Source organism: Littorina saxatilis, linkage group LG12, assembly GCF_037325665.1.
Source record: "Littorina saxatilis isolate snail1 linkage group LG12, US_GU_Lsax_2.0, whole genome shotgun sequence".
Taxonomy (NCBI): domain Eukaryota; kingdom Metazoa; phylum Mollusca; class Gastropoda; order Littorinimorpha; family Littorinidae; genus Littorina; species Littorina saxatilis.
The window spans coordinates 26,326,822-26,352,287 of record NC_090256.1 but is presented as its reverse complement, the minus strand read 5'-3'; the positions used below and the strand labels follow the sequence as shown (position 1 = coordinate 26,352,287).

Below are 25,466 nucleotides of genomic sequence, written 5' to 3'. Positions count from 1 at the left end.
TTTTTTAACCAGATTGTCTTTACAGGTCCAATGAGTGTGACATCCGTATTCAGCTTCCCTATGTCTCACGAGAACATTGCAGGATTGATGTGAACAGCAATGGAGAGGTTGGTTTATTTCAAATTGTTTATTGGCTTGCCTGAGCAATCAGGACATTTTACCTTTAAGGATTTAGCAGTGGGACTGTAAAGTGAGGTTTTATTTGCTGTTTTTCGAGAATTATACAGCTTTATGTTCTAGGGTTTCATGCCTTTAGTTGCATTGAAAGGCTACTTGACCTTCATCGGATTTCAGTCCCAACTGGTTAAGTTCTTAGTTTGGCTTGTGTTTGTCAAGTGTGTGTGGCTTTCTGTTCTCTGTCAGTCTGTGCGTGTGTGTTTTTTGCGTGTACTTTATTTTTTACTCGTGCACAATTTTGCGGCAAATGTGTTTTCTTTTTGAGATGTTATTGTTAAAAGACGATTCTTGGTTTGCAGGCTTTTCTAAGCAACCTGAGTGACTCGCATCCTGTCAAAGTGAACAGCAAGGAGGTAACAACCCCCCAGCTCCTTTGCCACGAAGACCTGATCATCATCACTGATCGTGCCTTCCGCTTTGAGTTCCCCCCGGACTCCAGGCACTTTCCTGGAAAGATGGGCAAGGTCAAGTCTCCTAAGACTCCCAAAGGGAAGTCTCCCTCTTCCACTCCCAGCAAGATCCTGACTCCCAAGGTTTGTCCTTTGTGGTAATACTTCAGTGGTTTTATTACCTCTTCATTTTGGGTCCCAGGAATATCAGGCATGGGAATTTTCCTCTGATCCAAGGATTTCCAAGAAAACCTAAAAATTCTTCCTCAGAGAAAAAAAATCAAGGAACAAAATTGGAAAAAGACAATCTGCCTAGTACACAGGCATGGGAATGGTCCGCGGATCCGCTAATTTCAGCGGGGGGAGAAAAAAAATCCCTCAAAAAGCGTACAGCAGTCCCTGCAATGTACGGCCCCCGGCGTGAGCGGACACCTGACATGTACGGACACATTTGCTCGGCACGGAGTGTTTTCCTTCTATATTTGCCCCCCCTTAAACGGACACCTGCAAAACGTGGACGCGGACACTCATTTTCGGTCCCAACAGCAGGTCATACCTCCAATGTACGGACAGACCATCGTCAAATTTTCACCACAACAAAATCGGCTCTTGGTACAAAGATCACAGCCGCAATGGCGTGATGACAGTCACTGATAACTTGAGTGCACGTGTACCCATCAGTAGGGGGGGTAGTTTTGGTCAGGAGTGGAGTACATGCGAAGATGCCAACATGAAACTGCACTATGCTCTTTATTCTTGTCTGTTGGACGTAAACAACAGAAACCACATATACAGTCGATGAAGGTCCTGAGCGAAAGAGAGTGAAAAACCGGCCACAGTTCTCAGCATCGTGTGTCTGTGTGTAACCTCTTTCATTGACAAGATACTCTTGTTTCCCCTCAGCCTTGACCAGTGAGTCGGTTGCCTAATCTGTGAACCCTTCAGTTGTCTTGCTTTGTCAAAAGTTACGACACAGTCAACTGGTTTTGCTCTGAGTGAACAGTGCAGCTGGCCTCTCTGGCCACAGCCCCAAACAGTACATGGCTGGAGGGAGAGAGGGAGGGGGGGGGTGGAGGGGTAGCTGGCTAAACTCTGTGGGATGTCCGGTGTCACTACATGTCAGCAGGAAGAGCATTGGAGAGAAATAGAGAGGTGTACTCTTCCACACAATTTCCAAGCATCAGTTGTCACGGCTTGGGGTAGGCATTAATGAGGGAGAGTGGGAGCTGTGTTATGTTCAATGTATTTCGGACTGAAGAGTGAAAAGTCACTGCCATGCCACATGATCGGCATGCAGTAAATAAAGCCAGACAAGAAGAAAATAAATTACATGATTATGACATGCAGCTCTATCTGCTGCTATTTCTTCAAACTGGTTTTCAAGCTTATTCTTGCAAAGCATCTGCACACACTCATCTGTGTTTGTGTGGCTGCTTTCGTATGTCAGTGCATGGTGAGTGTGTTCACTGCCTTGAGGATTTATTTTATCAGTCTTCTTTTCAACACTTTTCATGCAAATCATTTTTACAGAATGTTTAACTCATTCGCTGCGCGTCTAAATTTCCCCTGTGTTCCCTGCCAACGCGCGATTTAGAGCCATTTTGAAAAAATTATTAAAAATCAACAACACAAGATAACCTTACATACCTTATGTTTTTGCAAAGTTTGGAACTTACTCTTTTAGAAAATATATGAAACATTTGAAAGTACATACCTTTTGTTGTCTTCATATCCAGGCAAAATATCCAATTTGAAGCAAAACAAAAAAACTTTCTACGTCATGGGTTCATCATACACAATGTCATGATCGACACTTGCATTGCCCGAATCATCACCCAAATGATCGTCCATTGGCACAAAATCGTCACCAGAATCTAAAATATCATCTCCACTATCATCATCACTGAGGTCAAGATCAGAACCGTACTGAATAACACGTTCTAGCACTCTTTTCAAGTTACTACGTCTCAGCTGAACGATCCGCCATCTTGGAAAAGTCAAAACACGTGGGTCGCACACCGTCAACAAAATTTTTATTAATCCCAACAATTTAAGGGAAGGAACTGTTTACGGTGAATGGTACCACTGTAGACATATAGAAGTTCATTGCAGGGGTTGTTTCCCTTGGTCAGCAGGACCGTTTACACCGTTAAAAATTCGTGATATCCGTCGGAACTCAAGTACCGGCACGCAGCCAACGCTAAACACAGGTGTCGGAATTCCAGTTCCGACACGCAGCGAATGAGTTAAAGAAGTATTAGGAGTTTATTGTTATTGTTTAGTAGCCACAAGAAGTGATTAACATAGACTCAATCCTGTTGTTTGTGTGTCTCTGTGTGAGTGTATGGGGGAGGGGGTGGTGTGGTCACCCCTCCCGTGACCGGACACCTGCAATGTACGGACAGTTTTGCTGTGGCCCAAGGGTGTCCGTTCATGAGAGGGACTGCTGTATAATATTATGTGGTTTTTATTCTCGAACGGTCGGGTGTCTTCAAATGGCACAAGCCACTATCCGGAACTGACGGTTGACTTCAGTTTTTGTAGTCTTGGCTGTCCCACGTGATATGAAACAGACGTTCGCGCAACATCCGCTGCATGTGGTTTACTTGTCCGAGACAAAGACGCGTCTCTTGTGTTCGATTTGAAAGAAAACTTCATGTCTTCGGTATCGAATATTGTTCGACGCGGCCAGGATTATGACGAAAAAGGTGTGGTTAACCTGTGGAAATGGGATTGGGTTTCCAAAGAGGTTAAAGTTGGTGACAAGCAAGAGCGGATCGGTGAACACATACGAAAAGTCGACACGCCCGGTCAAGCAAGATACACCCTTTGTGACAGAGAAATTGTGTACAGCAATCGTGGTTTCTTTCATTGCCCTCAGCGTGAGCGAGCATCAACCAACGAAAAGTGTTTTTTATTTTTTATTTTTTTATCATTGTATTATTCATTCCCTTTGATTCAATACCTGGAATAAGAGAAAGTTAAAGATGAGCTGGATCCTATCACATGTTTCCTCGTGGGTTTGACAAGTATGATTGAGAGTGAGGGCAGTCAGTGAATGTTTGCAAGAAAGTCATAAAGTATGCACAATCCTTTGTTCACAATTTTTGAGTCACTTGAGAAAAAGTGACTCTATGTAATCGGTCAGTGTTAGTCTGTCCGGCCGGCCGGCCGTCCGTAGACACCACCTTAACGTTGGACTTTTCTCGGAAACTATCAAAGCGATCGGGCTCATATTTTGTTTAGTCGTGACCTCTACACTTTAACGATGGTTTCGTTGACCTTTGACCTTTTTCAAGGTCACAGGTCAGCGTCAAAGGAAAAATTAGACATTTTATATCTTTGACAAAGTTCATCGGATGTGATTGAAACTTTGTAGGATTATTCTTTACATCAAAGTATTTACATCTGTAGCCTTTTACGAACGTTATCAGAAAAACAAGGGAGATAACTAGCCTTTTCTGTTCGGCAACACACAACTTAACGTTGGGCTTTTCTCGGAAACTATAAAAGTGACCGGGCTCAAATTTTATGTGAACGTGACTCATTGTGTTGTGAATAGCAATTTCTTCCTGTCCATCTGATGCCTCATATAATATTCAGAACTGCGAAAGTGACTCGATCGAGCGTTTGCTCTTCTTGTTAAAACTTAAAGTTGCAGTTAAAACACCTGCATATTTATGTTAAATTAAATGCTAAACTTTGTCCCAAATACCCCTCAGATTGCGTAGATTTTGATCTTTAAAAAATTTGTTTCGGGGGGAGGACCCCCGGATCCCCCTGTTTTTGGGTCCCTCTCCTGTTTTCAGCTGACTTTTTATTCACCATTCCCATGCCTGAGCACAGTATGACCAATGTCCTTCATAAAACCGTCCCTTCATTCAGTGAGATACCGCCCGCGTGAGTCGCTTTTGCAAACAGTTTCAAAGAGCCTACAAGTGGCGAACGCAAAGCGGGCGTTCAGTAAGTAGTGGCACCTGCGCGTGTTACTATTGCACAGTTTGAAAATGATCGTTGGTAACTAGCAATACAAAACATGTATTAACTTTGGTCAGGATTTTTTGCTGTGTAAAACTCATGAAACATACTCCCAGATTGCACAGATTTTAATCTAAATTTAAAAAATTTCAGGAACCCCCCCTACTTTTCTGAGATTTTTCTTTAAATCCCATGCCTGAATATTCAGTGAGGCTTATAAAACAATGGAAGGAAAAAATTATCAGAATTTTGTGGCAGTTTTATATATATATACGACTTGTGTCTGTGTGTGAGTTCGCGATGCACGGCCAAAGTTCTCGATGGATCTGCTTCAAATTTGGTGGGCATATTCAGGTAGACCCGGGACAGGACACAACCTGGTCGATATTTCAACACGTGCTCTCAGCGCGCAGCGCTGAACCGACTTTGGTTCCACCTCAGCTATTTTGGTTCCACCTCAGCTACCCGGGCCCCCATACCGACACACCAAAGCCAAAGTTCTCGGTGGATCTTTTTCAAATTTGGACACCGTATTCAGCTACACCCCGGACACAATATCATCGATGAGATATTTCAACACGTGCTCTCAGCGCGCAGCGCTGAACCGATTTTGGTTTTTGTGTTCATTTCACCATTATAAGTAACTCTTCCTTATCTTCTCATCTTCTCCAGGTTTTCAGCGTTTACCTCCCTTCCTTCGTATGGTGCACTATAGTATGAGTGGGGCGTCTTCGGATATTCCCGGCGTTCTGTTACTATTTTTAGAAGGTCACCGCAGTGTCCAGAACGTAAATTGGACCCGTAAATTATCCTCACTGTAAAAGTGCAAAGGTCGAATCAATTTATAGCCACGCGAAAAATACACTGTCATCTATCTCTCTATAGATACGGCTTCTCTGTGTTTGTGTGTGTGTGTGTGTGTCTCTCTATGTGAGCAACACCTGGGGATTGTTCAGTTCTGTTTGTGATGTGGTCTGGCGGCTTTTGTGTATTTGTATGTACTGGCCTTCCTTTGAAAAGCCATAACAGTTCAAAAGGGCTTACAGATAAGCTATAAATTGCTCAATCCTGTTTGAGTGGAGTTCGCCTCCAAAGGTGATTAACACGGTTACATTCGTCGACAAGGATGGGACTCGATATGGTCAGGAATGGCATTATGGCCACTGAATCATTTTCGTGCTGTTCCCATTCCACGAATCTGGGAGGGACCTAAGCTTGGCGGGTCCATTGTTCGGACCCGGCGAAGCCGGCGTACGGCTCTAAGTACTTCTTCCCGGCGAAGCGGGTATTCATTCTAGTAATAAATACATGTTAACTGGGGCAGTTAAGTCGTGTACTTTGTCTGCATGTGTACCAACAAAGTGGCCAGCTATTAGTATAGATCATGTTCATAGATTAACAGTGTAATTGAAATGTAAAGTAAACTAGCTGTCTTGAATATTGCACATTGACAAAACTTGAATGACCTAGGTATGCAAAGTGGGGTTTAGTAGACTTTTTTCATCTTCAGAGGTATCACTAAGGCATGGGTGCAACTCTGCCGGCTACACGCCGGCAGCCGGTTTTTGGTTTCATCGGCTGCCGCTGTTTTTGTTCCAGGAGAGGGTTTTTTTTGGCATTTTAAATACTAAAAAAGCTGGACCCCAACTTTTGCCGGTTTTTGGAATTTTCCAGGTTGCACCCATGCTAAGGTACTGACTTAATCTGACTTCTTCATTTTAGTAAAATTCCTTGCCGTTGTTGTTACAGGCTAAACCCCCAACTCCTGGCAGCAGCAAGAGCTCCCCCAAGAAACCTCTGTCGCCTCGTAGCGACAATGTCATCACTCCCCCTTCCAGCAGCTCCCTGAAAGTGAAAGGCAAAGCATCACCCAGTGGCAGTGCAAAGAAAAGCCCAGGCCAGAACAGGACACCTGCCAAGAGCCCCGATCCTTTGGATGAGCTGCTGGATGGTCTCTCTCCAACAACCTTTTATAAGTAAGCACAACCTTTCCAGCAAATTTCTTTGAGTTCTATGCTAATGCATTGGGTCCATGTACCTGTCTGTACCTGAATTCTGTTGGTCTGTTTGCAGGAAAAATACCTTGCGTACACGCAGGTCTCCAGCTCAACCATCATGACATTGTTTGCGTCTTTTACATCGTGTGTAATACTATGTCCGTCTATGTTCAGTATTGGCATTAAGAGAAAATATCAGAACGAAATTGGCTGCTGGTATGACCTACCGGTAGATTTTTAGGGGTTTTTCGTCGGTAAAAAAAACCAAACCAGTACTTTGAGTTGGACTCTTACTGGTTCCAATGACCAGCCCACAGTTTTTTTCAGGACTGTTTGCATTATAAAAGTTTGCGTACCGGTTTAAAAAATTACTAGCGCCATTACTGTATGTTGTCCGAGTGTCTATTGACCTCCAATTCGTTATTTTGTGACCCTTGGAGAGAAAAAAATAAGGATGACAATAATAGATTTTGCAAACTTTACAAGGAAAGTTACTCTTATACAACATCTAGGGGACACAGCTCATATGGTTGCTGGCCAGCTAAACACACATACGCACAAAGGATCAGTGGTAACAAATGTATTACAATTGAAGTGTGTGTGTGTGTATCTACTATCTATGTGTTCTGTAAACTTATAGTGTAATTTCATGTTGCAGAAAGACCACACCCGCCAAAGCCAAAGCCAGCCCTATCGTCTCCATTGCTTCACGGTCTCCGGCAAGCGTGGCTGCATCTCCTAAGTCTGGTCGCAAGAGCGCAAAGAAGGTAGGCAGTTTTACAACAAAGATTATCTTCCCTTGTGTCTTTGGTTAAAGAGAAAGGTCTTTAAAAGGATTTGTAGATTAAGTGTCCGCATTATTGAAAAAAGAAAGGATCTGAGGTGGGAAAGTCATGCTGTTTGAATTTGACATATGTTTTGAAGTATAAACTGAGCGCTCTATGTCTCTACTGGAATGGTATCAGTTGATAGAAAGCCTAAGCAATATAAACAATTGTTTTGTGTTTGTTTTTTACTCACATTGTTTTTGAACTCACCTTTCTGCTAAGGTCAACCAGTGGGGTCAGGTTTGGGTAAAATAATGTAAATAATATCATTTTCTTGGACGGGATTCAAGCTAGAATTTTAAAACTTCACACACTTCTGGGGTTGACCCAAGTCTGGCTGATCCTGGTCTAATTTGAAGGTCACCGTGGGGTTGATAAGTAGAAGATTATCACTTTCTTAAATGTTTATGAAGCTAAAGCAGCACTTAATTTGCTTCTGATTCGAAATATGTATGACAAAGGTGGTTTGTCTTATTTCAAACTTGTGTGTGTTTGCATGATGTTTAAGCTAACTAGAAGATAACTGCAATGGAAAGCTCACTCTCCTGTACTTGATACGGAGAATTTCTATTTTCGTTGTGTTGGTGGCATGTTTGGTTTACTGTATTTTGTTCTGATTTCAGACTCCTGCAGGTAGCCCGTACAAGCGTAAGAGTATCTCTGATTTGCGTCGCAAGTCTCGGGTTCTCCAAGAAGAGAACCTGTCTCCGAGAGCTGCCTTCTTGCAGAAGCGTGTTTCCTTTGGTCCTACCTTGAGCCCAGAGCACTTTGACAAAGCTCTCCCTCCGAAGACTCCTGTCAAGAAAGGCGCCACCCCGAGGAAATCTCTGCCAGGTGCCCTCGCCACCCCCTTGTCTTTATTGAAGAGGAGGTCGGTGGGTCTTCCCATTCAAGAAGAGTCCAGCCCTGATATATTCGCCAGCCAGTCTGCTACCCCAAAGAGGCAATCCCTTTCCACCCCAGCGGGTGGCTCCCCGGCCAAGACCCCAAAGATTGCCAAGGTTTCTCCCAAGAAGGCCACCCCTGTCTCAGCAAGGAAGATGGCCAGCCCAGCAGCTAAAAAATCTCCCAAGGGAAGATCGCCTGCTCAGTCTGCTAGCCCTGCGCCTGTTGCTCAGGGAACACCCGCTGGAGATGCAGCCAGTCCCATCGTGGCCAAGAAGGGAACCCCTAAGGCTTCAACGCCAAGGGGCAGAAGTGCTAGCCCTGCATCGGCCAAAAAGGCAACACCCAAGGCTGCAAGAAGCAGAAGTACAAGCCCTGTCTCTGCCAAAAAGGCTACACTGAAGGCAGCAACCCCTAAAGCTGACACTCCACAGGGAAGGAACGCTAGCCCTGTCTCTGCCAAAAAGGCTACACCTAAGGCAGCAACCCCTAAAGCTAACACTCTCATGAGCCCTACCTCACCCAAGAAGGCTACACCTAAGGCAGCAACCCCTAAAGCTAACACTCCCAAGAGCCCTGCCTCACCCAAGAAGGCTTCACCGAAAGCTGCAACTCCAAGGGGCAGAAGTGTCAGCCCTGCGTCTGCTATAAATGCTACACCCAAGACTGTTGCAACCCCCAAAGCTGCAACTCCAAGGGAAAGGAGCACTAGCCCTTCTCCAGTCAAAAAGGCAGCAACCCCTAAAGCTGAAACCCCCAGGAGCCCTGTCTCACCCAAGAAGGCTACTCCCAAAGCTGAAACTCCTACAGCTGCAACTCCAAGGAGCAGAAGTGTCAGCCCAGCTTCTGCCAAAAAGGCTACACCTAAGACTGTTGCAACCCCCAAAGCTGTAACTCCAAGGGAAAGGAGCACTAGCCCTGCTTCAGTCAAAAAGGCTACACCAAAGGCAGCAACCCCTAAAGCTGATACCACCAAGAGCCCTACCTCGCCCAAGGCTGTCGTAACCCCCAAAGCTGCAACTCCGAGGGGAAGGAGTGCTAGTCCTGCCTCTGCCAAAAAGGCTTCACCCAAGGCTGTAACTCCCACAACTCCAAGGAACAGAAGTGCAAGTCCTGCATCTGTTAAAAAAGCTACCCCTAAAGTTGCATCTCCTAGGAGTAGAAGCTCTAGCCCTGCGAAGAAGACACCAGCCAAGGCTGCACAAAGCACACCAAAGTCACCCAAGGCGACGCCTGCTAAGAGCCCTGTTGCTGGCCCAGCAACTTCACCAGGTACTGCTACCAGGTCACCTGTTGCAAGCCCAGCGCCAGCTACTCCTGTCTCAATCAAGAAGACGCCAAGCAAGTCACCTGTAATCAGCCCAAGAGGCTGGAGTGCTAGCCCAGCAGCTGTAACAGTGAATACACCAGTCACTCTTGTGTCAGCTAAAAAGACCCCAGCCAAATCACCCGTCAAGAGCCCCAGAAGCAGAACTTCCAGCCCTGCAGCAGCCAAAACTCCTGCCAAGGTACAAAGCCCACCAACGACACCAGCCTCTGCTAAGAAAACTCCAGCCAAGAAGACTCCTAGCAAGTCCCCAGTGACCAGCCCAAGGGGTAGGAGTGCCAGTCCAGCAAAGACGCCAGCAGCAAGCACCACACCAGCCAAGACCCCTGCCTCTCAAGCCAGAGGTCGCTCAGCCACAAAGAGGCCTCGCTCCATCTCCCCTGCAAAGAGCCCTGCAGCCAAGTCCCCTGCTAAGAGTCCAGCAGCCAAGTCCCCTGCTAAGAGTCCAGCAGCAAAGAGCCCTGCAGCCAAGTCGCCTGCTAAGAGTCCAGCAGCCAAGTCCCCTGCTAAGAGTCCAGCAGCCAAGACTCCTGCAAAGAGCCCTGCAGCCAAGTCCCCTGCTAAGACACCAGCATCAGTTGGCAAGAAATCACCAGGCAAGGCACCAGTTTCAGGAAGAAAGGCATCCCCATCTCCTGTTAAGGCCGCCAAGCCTTTCCCTTCTGTCGATGGTGGTGATGCTCCGCCTGCAAAGCGGAGGCGCGTGGAAGCAGCTGCTCCAAGCCCAGCTGGACTCAAGCGACTTGTCAAGACACCGAAAGTCAAGGCCGCAGCTGCAAGTCCATCTGGTGTTGCCAGGCTAATGAAGACGCCCAAGGTAGCCAAGTCTGCAGTGGTGTCAACCCCAAGCCCTGTGGGTCTGAGTCGGCTGATGAAGAGTCCAAGTGTAGCAACACCAGCAGGAGCAGGAGATGCCAGCCCACGACAAACTCCCAAGCCTGCAGAGACCACTCCCAAAGCAAGCAGTGGAAAAACAACTCCACAGTCCAAGTCTCCAAGCCCAAGGAAAACTCCCCAGTTGAGCACAAAGAAAACTCCTAAATTAAGCGCCAAGAAGAAAACTCCCAAGTCAAGCGCAAAGAAGAAAACTCCCAGGTCAAGCGCCAAGAATTCGCCCAGAGCCAACAAGGCTCTGACTGTCCTGCAGTCCATGAAACCCACACCCAAGACCCTGACTAAGTCTGGCAAGAAGACCCTCACTCAGATCGCCCACATGCTGAGCCCTGCGGGGAAAGTGCATGCTCCACCAGCCGACCTCAAGAAACTGGTGGCCCTCCGCGCCATACACGGCAAGATCGTAACCCCCAGGCTTTCTCAGGTTGGAGTTGCATCTTCCAAATCTACACCCCCCAAGGCAAAAACCCCTCAGCCCAAACTGCCACCTACCCCAAAGAGTTCCAAGAAGAAGACTCCAGGAAGAAAGCTGTGGACTGACATCGTGAAGGGAGGCATTGCTGTGGCAGGCGCTCCTCCAGCCTCGAAGGCAAGCCCTGTACCCAAGAAGGTGGTGGTTGCCAAGAAAGTACTGAAGTCTGCTAAGGTATGATATTCCTATTCAGTATTGTCTTTGGGTCCTTCTTTCTTTCTTTCTCTCACTCTGTATGAGTAACCTTTTTTTAATGTGCTTCAATTACGGATAACGATGCTATAAGTATAAATGCATTTTGCGAAATAAATGTATTTTCAAAGTGAAGTAACCTGTGCGTTGAATATAGCAAATTCAGGATGTCTTCCATTCAGCTCATGTTGGAATATCAGTCATGCTATTAATAAAAAGAAAAGAAAAACTCCAGTGCCCTTGTATTAGAAAAAATACCAGAGGCAGAAGAGATCACATTCTCAAGGTTTCAAGGTTTTATTTCGGCTTTAGGCCCATAGGGCATTTAAGCAAACCTTCGCTTGGTCATAAACTTTATCCCAAAGAAGCTGTATTGCAGGAGAGGGTGGGCAGGGCGCCTTAGATCACAAGAAGACTTATAAGAGTCGTACAGTTTATCAAGAACAAAATATTTTCTATTGCAGAAAAGGGTCGGCAAGACACCAAAAACGCCAAGAACGCTTGCCCGAGTAACAGCTCCTACCACTGGCCATGCTGATTCTCCAGCCACCTTCATCATAGGCAAAAAAGTCTTCGGTGCTCGGGGAGTCACACCAAAGAGGAAGAGTCTGGCAGTAAGTTTGGACCAATACAGAGTTAGCCCCTTTAAGACCTGAGAGAGTGTCACCAAGGAAAAGTGACAATTGCCCCATGATATTTCTGCCAGTGAAAAAATAACCGGCAGTTTCAAACCCCAGGTGCACCCATGGTAAACAGTACACACTGCTGTGTTTTGTTTTCCCCTGTTTGAAATGAATCAACTGTTACAGTATGTTAGTCTCAACAGACATGCCCACAAGTTCAATATTATATTGGGTTTAGTTACTGCTAATCCATATTTTTAACATGCGTAAAAAACATTGTGTGCAGAAACCTAGCCGTGACTCGATGACCGCTGAGCCCCTGGACAGTCCCATGCAACAGGATCTTTACGCTGAACTGCCAGATTCACCACGTGGACCTGGACAGATGTACGTCTCTCCGCTCTCTACCCAGAAAGGTGAGACACTAATGATTTTGTGTGTGTGGGTGTGTTTGATTCATTGTGGTTTTGGCAAGGAAGATTTTCACTTGACATAGCCAGGTCGAAGAAAATAATCCACTACCCCTCTACTGCCAAACAGTGCAACTGGTTTAGCGACTGACATATTTTGTTTACCACTGTAAGGGTGGGATTTCTTCCGTCCCTGACAGATTTCCGTCCCAGGAAGAATTTTGGCCTTTTTTTTTTTATACCTTTTTTTGTTAATCCCTGGCAGCTGTTGTTTACACTCCGTTCTGTGAACAGAAGGTCAACTGACATGTAGGGAGCAGCAATGTCATGTCATCCTGGCGAATGTGGCATCTTAGTTGCTATCTATTTGAAAAATTTGCTCACCCACAACTTTATATACCCCTCTTGCAGGGATTCAGAGACCTTCGGTGGTGTGGTAGAAAAAAATGTGCATTCCTGATCTGTGAACCAGTGCTATTTACCTTCTGATACATTGAGTCCTTTATAAAGTTTGCAAGTGAAACACACTTAATTTTAACATATTTCTCTTTTAACCCTTACACTGGTGCAATTCCGGAACACATGTTACATAGCCACTGGTGAATTAACAGAGAGAAAAATAAAGAAAATCGGTCATATTTTAAAGAATGTGTTATCTTTTTGTGTGTGCATATTTGAAAAATATATGTTGAATAAAAATTGTACAGAAATGAACAAGGAACAACACAAACACAATTTTGGGGGGTCAGTAGCAAACTGTAATTGACGCACCTGGACAAAATGAAGGATGACAGGTATTTTTTTTCAGAATGAAGTTGTAGTTGATCATAAAGTACTCCACAGTCACCAACAAAAGGTTATTCAGTCATCCCACACTAGTACAGTATCTCAGACTAAGAGTCACAAGTATCAGTATCTAAACTATCTTCATTGGTAGCTGTAGGTATGAGTTATCCAGGTAAGAATCCAGGTGAAAATCGCCTTCACATCAGAAACGTTTCAATTGGTTGTTCATGTAACTGCAGGTACACGTACAACAACAAAACAAATAGAAACAACTAAATCTTTGCAATGTCCCAAGAAAGACTGCATAGCACGACAGAATGGCAGAGTACAGGTGATGTCATAATAGCAGTTCAGTTGTCACCAGCACCATCACGCGGACCACCTTCTGCTGCCCGAGGACTCTTTGTTAGTCACTTCTGGTGTGGTACACCTCAAAACAGTGGGGAATACACAGAGTGACTTGGCATTGTTCACACTGATAGGCAGACTGCTTTCTCTTGAAGCCAGCTCTGTTCTGCCTTACTGGGTTGCAAGCCACACAGTCACGTTGTGGACGCTGTCTCTTGGCACCGACTGTGGCGGTGTTGTAGGTTGGTCGGTGTGTACCAATCATGCGTCTGGGGGAGTTGACTGCTTTCCTTCCTCTTGGTACTGGCTTTGGAGCTTCTGGAGGAGATGAGATCAGCTGTCGGACTAGCAGCTTCCGGAACTCATGGTGCGACAGGGACACACCAGCAAACTTGCGGTGGAGAAAGTAGGCATTGCACATGGCAACTGTGAATAAATAGAAGAAGAGCTTTCTCCACCACTTGACGGTCTTCCTTAGGCCAAAAAAAAAAAATTGTCTGTTTCTGGTCACCCGACCGACCCTAAATTTCGGCGCCGACCCTAAACTTTTTTTTTCCAAACTCAAAATTTTTTGTTGTTGTTGTTGTCGTAAAGGACAGGGTGAGAAAATGAACAACAAAAACGTGTGAAAACGAAAGTCCGCTGACGATTTGTAAATGTGTTGAGTGTCTTGTCTCTATGTATAGTGAATCCAGTCTCTTTGCGCGATTTTTAAAGTTAGTTTTATTGGTCTACATTTGGGGTAAAAAAAAAAATAAAAAAATCCCGACCTACCGACCCTATTTTTTTTAGCCATGTTACCAGAAACAGACAATTTTTTTTTTTTTGGCCTTAACACAGAATAGTTCTTGATGACCTGATCAGATGTGTCCACCCCGCCCATGTTCTTGATGTAGTCAACAATGCATAGTGGTTTCCAGATGGGGTCACCATTGTCATTTACTTTGTCGAGCTTGGAATGTTGAGGCAGGTGCACTGTAGACAGCATGTGCACATCACGCTTGTCGTGGTGTTTCACAGCAAGAAGGTGCTCAGCTTGCCGGAAGATGGTCTGTCCTTGAGTCAGCTTGATGGTGTCAGCTCCTCGTTTCTGCTTCTTGAAAGCCTCAGGCATGCCGCGTCTGGATGTTCGAACTGTACCACAGGCGTAAGTGTTGAGCAGGTACAGTTCGTTAAATAATTCAGGACTGGTGTAGTAGTTGTCCATGAAAATTCTGTGACCTTTGTCCAAAAGACCGCCAAAGGCAAGAAGACCCAGAACAACTTGAGTGGTAGTGCCCTAGTCTTCATCAAGTTGAAGAGCCTCACACAAGTTTGTGCGAGGCGTGGAACCCTGATAGATGTCCATGGAAATGACATAACCCGACTTCGCCTCACAGGCTTCATAAAGCTTGATGCCAAATTTATCTGGCTTTGCTGGGTTGTAGACACGGAATCGCAGTCTACCCTTCCATGGACATGTCGCCTCATCAAAGCTGATGTCTTGCTCTGGAGTGTACACTTCGACGAATTGCTTGCGAAGATGTGTGAAGAATGGCCGTAGCTTGTACCGGGGGTCTACGCGGTTGGCCCGTGTGTTGTCCACAAGGTGGAAGTGGCTGAGGATAGCCTGGAACCTCACGAGGGACATGTTCTTTGTGAAAAAGGGAGTGGAGGTGATCTCATCCTGGCTCCAGTACTCTTCAATAGTAGGCTTGATGACCAGGCCTGTTGTATTAAATAACCAGCGACAGAAAAACCTTCATCTCGTCGAGAGTGACAGGTAACCAGCTGTGTAGCCTGAAAAATGGAGATGAAAAAAGTTCTATTTCATATTGTTTTTTCACACAGACACACACTCTCTCTCTCATACATGGGCATCATACATACAGTGCACACACTCACCCACTCACCCACATACATATAAACACCAACAACCCCCCCCCCCCCCCCCCATACACACTCATGCACAACTATCCCACATACAGTGCACACAGTCATCCACATGCATGTGCAAAGACACATACAACCCCCTTACCCCTCACACACACACACCAACAAACAAACATAACACACTTATAAACACGTCATCCAGTCATAGATCTAACTATAGATCCCTGACCCAGTTGACGACTGCATTCTGCTTGTCAATCTTCTTCTAATAGTAACCAGTCATAGTTCATTCTCCTTCTTCTTCCAATAATAACCACAGTCACAGTCTATTATTCTGTTGCCCCACACAAACAACTCGTCCGTCCATCCCCCCCCCCCCCCCCCCCCCCCCCCCCCCCCCCCCCCGACCTGAACACAGATCTACACACAGGGATGAGATTCTTCCGCCAATTGGCGGAATTCCGCCCAAAATTTCGTTCCCAGGACCATTTTTCTGAATCGTCTAAATCTGTTGAGAAAAAATGGGGGGGGGGGGGGGGGGTATAGTAGTTGTTGAGCTAAAGTTACTTAAATTTTGCACATATGACTGACAAAATGTTGTATGCTTCTACTGCTCGGACTCATTTCCAAGTCTTTTTTTATGGTCAAAGTGTCAAAAAATCTTCAGCTTCCCAATAATTTCCTCCAAAAACACTTTTAGGGAATCTCATCACTGACACGCCAACCCAGACACACACTTCTGTTTGAGCACTCACACATGAACAGAAACTACTTTCATATCAATAGTCTAATATCGTTTTTCAGAAGAAAAAAAAAACTATTCACCTGGACAAAAAGGAAGAAGAAAGAAACGGAAGAAAACATGTTTGCAAGAGAGAGAGCAAAAGTCGGTCAAAACTCACGAAAGACTTGCCGTGAGTGTGGCTTTAGATTTCCAGCGTCAATTTTTCATTGAGCGCAGTCATTCGTTTGTTCGACTAACAGATTGATCATTTCATCGCCAACAAACAGTCGGAAAAAATCCAAGGGCTGTGGGTTTTCTGGAAAATCTTCGCCGACATTCAAAACAGTTTCACGATCAAACGGCATGTGGACAGTATAGCCCCTTCCCCCCACTCACTACTCCAGCCTTCTTGAACGTCTGCTTCGAAGTCTCTGTTGTTTGGGTCCATAATGTCCCCAACGAGCATTACATCTTGTAAATCAATGTAAATGGCTTCTTCCCCTACTTCGTCAAGATCAGGATCGGCGAAGAAATCATCAAAAAAGTCTTGAAAAACATTGCGATCACGCCGTGCATCTATGGGAGCAGTCATTTTTGGCTCACATGCGAAGCAAAAGTGAGTCTATGTACTCACCCGAGTCGTCCGTCCGTCCGTCCAGACGTCCGGACGTCCGGAAAACTTTAACGTTGGATATTTCTTGGACACTATTCAGTCTATCAGTACCAAATTTGGCAAGATGGTGTATGATGACAAGGCCCCAAAAAACATACATAGCATCTTGACCTTGCTTCAAGGTCAAGGTCGCAGGGGCCATAAATGTTGTCTAAAAAACAGCTATTTTTCACATTTTCTCTGAAGTTTTTGAGATTGAATACCTCACCTATATATGATATATAGGGCAAAGTAAGCCCCATCTTTTGATACCAGTTTGGTTTACCTTGCTTCAAGGTCAAGGTCACAGGAGCTCTTCAAAGTTGGATTGTATACATATTTTGAAGTGACCTTGACCCTGAACTATGGAAGATAACTGTTTCAAACTTAAAAATTATGTGGGGCACATGTTATGCTTTCATCATGAGACACATTTGGTCACATATGGTCAAGGTCACTTTGACCCTTATGAAATGTGACCAAAATAAGGTAGTGAACCACTAAAAGTGACCATATCTCATGGTAGAAAGAGCCAATAAGCACCATTGTACTTCCTATGTCTTGAATTAACAGCTTTGTGTTGCATGACCTTGGATGACCTTGACCTTGGGTCAAGGTCACATGTATTTTGGTAGGAAAAATGTGTAAAGCAGTTCTTAGTGTATGATGTCATTGCTAGGTTTAGTTATTTGACCTTGACCCTGAAGGTCAAGGTCATGTCAAGGTCAAGCATGTGAGTCGTATGGGCTTTGCCCTTCTTGTGGAGCATGTGCTACAGCGCTGGGTGCCCTGTATTTGTGACACTCGCCTACTCAAATGTGCTTCAGAACTTGGATCTACAGGTTCAGGGCCCAACGGACCTTATTTCTAGTGAATACAGATCTAAGGATAGGTTTTCGCATCCATGGGAGGTAATCGGAACTGACCAAACAGACTGACGCAGCCCCACGACATATGTCGCGACAACCAGGTGACCGTATACGTAAAGTAGCGCGACATATTAGCGCGACATATGTCGCGACAACCAGCGTAAGGGTTAATTCAAGCTATGATTCAACAATAATTTTAGAATATAACTCCTGAAATGATGAATTGAAAAGCAGCATCAGAAGACTGTGTATAACATTAGCAAGGGATATAACTCTGGCGGTTTGTTTTTGTCTAAACCTTCTTTTATAACCTGAGAAGTTAGCCCTTTTGAAGGTGAAACAAACTGAATTGAAACTTGTTTCTCATTTGGTTCAAGCTATGGTTCAACAATTATTTGAGAATATACCACCTGGAGTTATAAAATCATAAGCTACAAGTAAAAATGTGTAGTACAAGGGAGGTGACTGTTATTTTCTGTGTTTGCTTTGTTTGCATGGCGATTTTCCTTTAATGCAGTAAACATTTGTTTTAAACAAAGACAAAACTAAGTGATGAAATCAAATACCATCAAGTTTACAAGATTTTTTGATTATGTGCATCTCCAATTTTAAGTTTTTGTTTAAGCCGCTTCTAAAACCCTTCTTGAAATTTGTTTACCACTTGTTTTTGTAGACCCACTAGCAAGAGTGATGCAACCAAACACCTTCAAGTATACAAGTATTGTGGATTTTGATTTTGTGCATTCACACCCCACCCACCCACCCTCCCAAAAAGAAAAAAGTGTGTGCTGTTTTCAGTTTAAAGCCAGGAGAGGCTCAAATAGCAACTCTTGAATTGCTAAAAATTCACTTTCAGCTGGTTAGTTACAAATACCTTCAAGTTTACAAGATTTTTTACTTTTGTGCATCTCCAAATTTAAGATTTTGTTTAAGCTTATAGGGGCTTCTAAAAACCCTTCTTGAAATGTGTTTACTACTTGTTTTTGTAGACCCCCTAGCAAGAGTGATACAACCAAACATCTTCAAGTATAGAGGTTTTTGATTTTGTGCATCCCCCCTCCCCCATTTGTTGTTGTTTGTTTGCTGTTATCAGTTTTAAAGCCAGCAGAGGCTCAAATAGCCCCCTCGTGAAATGCTAAAATTAATTTTCAGCTGGTCAGTTACAAAAACCTTCAAGTTTACAAGATGTATATATCATGCATCTCCAAAAAGCTTGTTTGTTCTAAAATTTAAAGTCAGGAGAGGCCACCTAAACCCTCCCTAAAATGCTAAAATTCATTTTCGGCTGGGGGGCGCTGCCCCCCTAGACCCCCCAGCAAGGGCACTGCCCCTGCACCCCGCCAGATCTTTAGCAGCCTCTGAACCCCGGCCTTCCAAAATGTTCAGTCCTGGCAACATTTGGGGCTCCCACCCATGCCACTGTCGCTACAACTAAATTTAGAAACAGGCTTGGGGCATATGCCTCATCGCAATGCGTTATGTGTCATGCTAACGCTCAACACATGCTTTACATTAACAGATATTGTATATATACACGGGTAAAAAACGGTCATACACGTAAAATTCCACTCGTGCAAAAAACACGAGTGTACGTGGGAGTTTCAGCCCACGAACGCAGAAGAAGTATATATACACCAAAGGTATGGTTCCTGCTTTACTTAATTGGTTGTTTTCTGTCCTTTTGACCTCTCCTTCTTTCTCCATTTAGGGGGGGGGAAAGTTGATTGCACGCCATACTCTGTACATATATTCAAACCAGCTTGTTCTTGTTTGTGCAGGCAAAAAAGTAGCACGCAAGAGCAGCAACCTGGTGGGTGTGCGTGACATGTTCCGCGGCAAGAATAGTCCGAAGCTGTCCGGTGTGAAACGCCTCATGGCCTCTCCACGCAGCAGAGGCGTCCTGTCTCCCAACCTGGAAGGAGTCGCTCGCCTCATGAAGACGCCGGAGGGTAGGGCCACTGTGGCTACTATTGCAACGATTGTGCCCTCACCCCTGGCTAAGAAGGCTACTCCTGTGAAGAAAGCAAGCCCTGTGAAGAAAGCTTCACCTGCAAAGAAGGCCAGTCCAGTGAAGAAAGCTACCCCTGCCAAGAAAGCCAGTCCTGTCAAGAAGGCAACTCCAGCAAAGGCTGCCAGCCCAGTCAAGAAGGCAACTCCAGCAAAGGCTGTCAGCCCAATCAAGAAGGCTGGCTCAGCCAAAAAGCCGAGTGAAGTCACAGAAGTCGCTCCAGCTCAGGAAGCCAGCCCAGTGAAGGCTGCCAGCCCTGTCAAGAAAGCCGCCTCTGCAAAGAAGTCTAGTCCGGTCAAGCGAGCGGGCAGATCTCAGCCCAAGCCTGTGGACAGCCCTGCTAAATCTCCGCCAGCCAGAAGAGGGAAATACAGAGTGACCATCATCACTCCTGCCAAGACCCCCAAGCCAAGCCCCTTCCCCAAGCGGGGTGGTCGTTCCAAGGCTGCACCAAAGGTAGCCGCACAGGTGCTTGAAGAGGTGGTGGTCAGCCCTCCTGCACTTAAGAAAGCCACAAGAGGAAAGGCTGCAACAGCTTCCCCACCCAAGCCTGTGGCTGCCAAGAGTGGTCGCAGCAAGGCAAGAAAGGCTTCTGCTGCTACACTATCTCCCAAAGCAGCCGAGACCACCAGAGCAGGAAGGAGAGGTGCTGCGTCATCATCCCCACCCAAACCAGCCTCCCCTGCCCCCACCAGAGGCAAGAAGGCCGCTGGCAAGAAGGCTGGTGTTGTGGATGAAGCGCCCGCACTGTCCCCACCAAAGCCTGCAGGTCGTGGCTCTCGCAGCAAGAAGGCAGCTAGCCCTGCTAAGCCAGTAAGTTCCCCGTCTCCTGCAAAGAAAGTGGCAGCAGGCAGACGTGGCAAGGCAGCTAGCCCTGCTAAGCCAGTAAGTTCCCCGTCTCCTGCAAAGAAAGTGGCAGCAGGCAGACGTGGCAAGGCAGCTAGCCCTGCTAAGCCAGTAAGTTCCTCGTCTCCTGCAAAGAAAGTGGCAGCAGGCAGACGTGGCAAGGCAGCTACACAAACCATCCCCGCCCCAGTTGCTGAGGCACCTGCGTCACCCAAGCGTGGAAGATCAGCAGGTAAAAAGGCAGCCCCAGCACCCAAAGCAAAACCCTCACCCAAGCCAACAAAGGCCACCAGATCGGGCAGGCGTGGGGCTGTTTCAGCTTCCCCTGCTAAACCTGCCACCCCTAAGCCTACCAAAGGAAAGGGCAAGAAGGCTGCTATTGTGCAGGAAACCCCAGTAGTTCAAGACGCCCCTATGTCATCACCTCCAAAAGCAAGAGGCCGAGCTTCACGCAGCAAGAAAGCTGCCAGCCCTGCACCAAAACGAGGAAAGCGAGCAGCTAATCCAACCTCACCCGTCCAGTCGGTAGCCAAGAAGGCTGCTGTCGGTCGACGTGGTCAGGCAGTTGCAGAGTCGCTCCCATCTCCTCCTCCCACCAAGGCTGCAAAGAAACCCGCTGCCAAGAAAGCTGCCAGCCCTGTCAAGCCAGTAAGCCCAGCGCCTGCAAGAGGCAGAAGAGGAGCAGCTAAAGTAGCCAGCCCTGCACCGGCAAAGAAGGGAGCCAAGAGAGCAGCCAGTGCAGTCCCAGCTGAGGAGCCACCGACCAAGAAAACAGCACGTGGCAATGCTGCAGCAGAACCTGTCCCAGTAGCAGCCCCACCTAAAGGAAAGCGGGCAACACGAGGAAAGGCTGCCAGTCCTGCCAAGGCTGTGGCTTCCCCTAAAGCCAAGCGCGGAGCCAAGGGTAAGGCCACCAGTCCAACGAAAGCCACTTCCCCGAAACCCAAGAGAAGAGCTAAGGGCAAAGCTGCTGCAGTGAAAAATGAAGCCACAGTTGTGGAGGCTGTAGCTGCTATCGAGCCGGCCAAGCCTGCTGCAGCAAAAAAGGGCAAGAAGGCTGCTGCTGCCACTCCCGCCAGCCCGAAGTCTGCCCGTGCCACACGAGGCAAGGCTTCCAAAACAGCTAGCGCTGCACAGACAAAATCTGCCAGCCCTGCCCCGAAGAAAGCCACCAAGGCTGCAAAAAATGCCAGCAAGGTTACCAAGGCAGCAACACCTGTTAAAGGCAAAAAACAAGCTGCCAAGCCGTCTCCAGTACCTACCAGAACAACGCGCCGAAAACGGTGATGAGACACCCTGAGTCTGAGGAGAATTATTGCTCACATTGTTTTTGTTTTTTACCCTTTTGTGTTCATTCATGACCATGGGACTGAGACCTGACACTTTTACTTGGACAGATTTTATACATTCTTGGTATAAATGTGAGCCAGAAGTGCAAGTTGTGGTTGCAGCTCTTTTAAATTTGAAATCTATATCAGAGAGGATATGTGTCAGAACTTTGTTTATCAGAAATGTTCAAGCTCTTTGTTGGCGAAGACTTTTCATGTGTTAGGTGTCAATGAACAAGCGATCGACTACATGCAATGAGGCTCATTTGATGAACTGAACTACGGTTTTACTTGGGTTAGTTTTTAATTACTCATACCTTTTATCTGTGCTTGTGTCTTCCGCACAAAAAGGATTAATTTCATGTATGTTTCATTGTACATATCCATTGTTGTTTGTTATATTTTAAGGAAATGTTTCCATTTTGGGGATAGAAATCCGTACATTTATGCATTTAACCTCAAAGCATTTTCTTTTTATCAGAAGTATGCACATTTTATATGATGGACATATTTTAAGAAAATGACATGCTTAGGTTGATTGATATTTTAATTCTAATAAGTAATAATTATGTTAGCTAGAATTAGATAGTGATCACCAAAACGGTATTGCTAAACACAAAATTGATATTAAAGGGAAGGGATGGCAGTTGAAATGCACATGAAAAGTGTGTACTAAGTATCATCCATGTAGAACAATATAGTCTCTTCAACTCATCTTCATGGTGGTTTTGGTGTATTTTTGTACAGTTGAACGTATTCAAATTCATCAGTTGTGTGATTAACAGCCATGTTCTGGGAATACACATTGGATGGCAGCTCTTTTAGTGCAGCACTTGTTTATAATATGAGATGTTCACAGTAACTTGCATCAGTTCTTCCCTTTGTCGCTGTGCCCAGACAACGTTTTCTCTTATAAACAGTTCATGTCTCTTTGAATATTTTCAGGGCTCCCATTGTTCTGCAAAACGTAAAATTGAGACATCTCCCAATTTGCATCTGACGGCACCATTCTGTATGTACATTTCTAGAGAGAGAAAATGTCCCTCTATCCATCCCCCTTTCATGGACTTTTGCTTCGTTTCAGTGCGAGCCCTGATTTAGCAACCCTTCGTTAAAAAAGTGGTGTACACTTAATAGGGAAGTTTTGTTTTGAAGAAAAATATAAGTGTGCACTTGTAATCACCAAAGATGTGTATGCAAACATGACTAATAATTTGTAGTGATCATGCCTTTTTTGGCGCATCCCATTTGAAATAATGTTCCATGTGCGCTGTCTTATGATGATACAACGAATGTGTATTATATTTCTTGTTATTCAGGGAAATTCAGTTAACTTCATTTGCCTTTGTGCTTAATTTGGTGAGGGGAATAGATAACAATGCAGGCTTTTTTTTCTGTTACCTGCAAATCCCTTGTCTTCATCTGGCATATTCCCTTTGTAAATACTTCATACACAAACTGTTTTTTCTGTTGTGTTTTGCTGTTGTCGTTTTCATCAGCATAATTTTTTTCATACTGTACTGCTTTACTATTTTATTTCTGTTTACTCCACTGTTATAAAGTTTAAAGGCACAGTAACAGTGAGTAAGCCTCCCGTAAACTATCACAGATACTGTCAGGCTTTTACACACAGTACAAACACCCTTCCATTTGAACGCTCACCAAACAGGAACATCCTAGGTGCCCTACGTAAAGAGCGAGCAATTTTCAAAGAATTAATTTTGTGGAGAGAGTGTCGGAGACAATCGGACCGTGGTGCGTTTTGTCGCTAGACCTAACTTTTAAAATCTAAATAAATGGACAGCTTGTTACACAAACATTCTTAAATCATAAAAGAATTCCTTTTTTTTTCATCAAGACAAGATCGGTACAATTCGAAGTTTTGAAAAAAGAAAAGCCCGGAAGCAGGGTCATGCAAGGTCGTGGTTCTCGTAGCAGATGACGGTTTATACCTATCGCCAGTTCCTCTGAACAGTCAAAAGCCATCGCTAGAGTTCTTGTGAACAACAGCCGTTTGTTTCGTGCATAGTCAGAGGTACTTAATAACGTGCTATTGCAGATAAGCTCACAGCGAGTCGCATTCAAATTACTAACTGACGACTACATTGTGAAAAGGGGAACACGGGTTCACGATGGCTCAGGGGTAAGATAAACCACGCAAAAATAAATTCTTTGAAAATTGCTCGCTCTTTACGGGGGGCACCTAGGATGTTCCCGTTTGGTGAGCGTTCAAATGGAAGGGTGTTTGTACTGTGTGTAAAAGCCTGACAGTATCTGTGATGGTTTCCGGGAGGCTTACTGTGCCTTTAAAAAAAAGAATTATTTTTTTACAGATTAATTTTTATGGTAAGGTTACTTTTTTTTAACTTGTATTTCATTTGATATTTTAGCTGGTTTTTGTCTTGTAAACTCAGGACACTTTCATGGTGATATCACAGTCCAAAGTTATTTTAGAAAAAATATTGAAACAGGAACATTTTTGTGCCAATAGGATTGTGAAGAAACATGTACACATTTGCATTTATTTATTCTGCTGTGTAACTGGGGTAGTATTAAACAATCCTCATCATAGGTATATTCTGCTATAACTGCAGCTGGCATTCCGCCAACTTTGTGAGTTCTGGCAGGCATTATCAGAAGCAACTAAAGATTGAAACATTTGCAGATCACTTTCAAACCCAATGTCTCATGTACATGTATGTACTGATTTGCAATGATCAAAGGCTTTGCTTTTTGATTTTGTCTTGTTTTGAGGGTTTTCTGTCCAGTATTTTGCATTGCAAATTTCCCCCCTCCCCCTGTATTTGTGTCATTGAATGTTTTCAGATATGTTAATATATCACATTTGTACTGAAAGTGAAACATGGAAATAACACCAGAGGCTTCCTTCATTACTCCTTTTCAATGTTAGGTTTTAAAAATGCTGTAGCACTTTTATGCTGTATTTGATTTTCTGTGTATAATTTTAGAAGAAAAGATGGAATAAAATGTCAGAATGGTTAAGATTTTTGGTGAAAAGTGGCATTTTTACAATCAAAACTCTTATATAAAGATAGAAATTTGGTGACTGAAAGTGTGAAAGGTGGTATTCTGAATTCAGTCTGCTTTCAAACGTGAAAAATTCTTGTATGCAAAAAGTATGGCTTATCTGACATGCTATGCTAATTAAACATGAATCCAAAAACTGTAGCTTGAATGCTTCACATAGATGCACTGATAAAAAATAAACACCATTGCCTCAAGTGATTCTGTATTTTTGTTCTGCTTACCATGTATTTTGAAAGTGAAACAACTCAAATAGGTGCATGCTTACAAAATTAACATTGCACTCACACACACCCACTGTGAAAGTGTTTTTTTAAATAATTTGAGGATTAGCGAATTTAGGAGAGATTTTTGGCGATGTCATGACGCAAACATCGGTTTTCATGAGGGCATGATCAAATCTGGGTCATGCATGAACAATGTGAAGTTTTACAGGCACCGACTGGCAGTCAATGCCATTTGTTAAAACGCCCCGACTGCAATTTTCAACATCTTTTTCATCACCCATCTCTTCACACAATTGTGCAAACCACCACAGATCTGTCCAGGCAGATATTTGTGACCCTCCACCACGAAATGAGTCGCATGTCACCTCGCGCGGTTCTGCGTTAGGCTTAATATAAGTCCGGGGAGTGTGGTAACAGTGTGAGGGTCACCTTAGTCGCTCGTTTCTAAAACGGTTTTCACCACTGGATAGAGCCTAAAAAAACTCTTTAAGGAAAATGTAAAAATATGAAAATAGTGCAAATGTGACATGCGACTCATTCCGTGGTGGAGGGTCACATTTGTGACAAGAACATCCTTCCACTTTGACACA

General features: G+C 44.8%; 1 protein-coding gene across 1 annotated transcript in view; it reads left to right on the top strand.

Annotated features, from left to right (window-relative positions):
• LOC138981630 (nascent polypeptide-associated complex subunit alpha, muscle-specific form-like) overlaps positions 1–24,850 on the top strand; it is a 30,518-nt gene extending 5,668 nt beyond the window's left edge. Inside the window, exons 3-10 of the mRNA XM_070354616.1 lie at positions 26–107; positions 477–710; positions 6,294–6,520; positions 7,200–7,308; positions 7,992–11,120; positions 11,603–11,752; positions 12,048–12,177; positions 19,201–24,850. Of these exons, the coding sequence (XP_070210717.1) occupies positions 26–107; positions 477–710; positions 6,294–6,520; positions 7,200–7,308; positions 7,992–11,120; positions 11,603–11,752; positions 12,048–12,177; positions 19,201–21,563 (6,424 nt within the window). The 3' untranslated portion in view covers positions 21,564–24,850. The remainder of the gene's footprint in view (positions 1–25; positions 108–476; positions 711–6,293; positions 6,521–7,199; positions 7,309–7,991; positions 11,121–11,602; positions 11,753–12,047; positions 12,178–19,200) is intronic.
• The last annotated feature ends 616 nt before the right edge of the window (positions 24,851–25,466 follow it).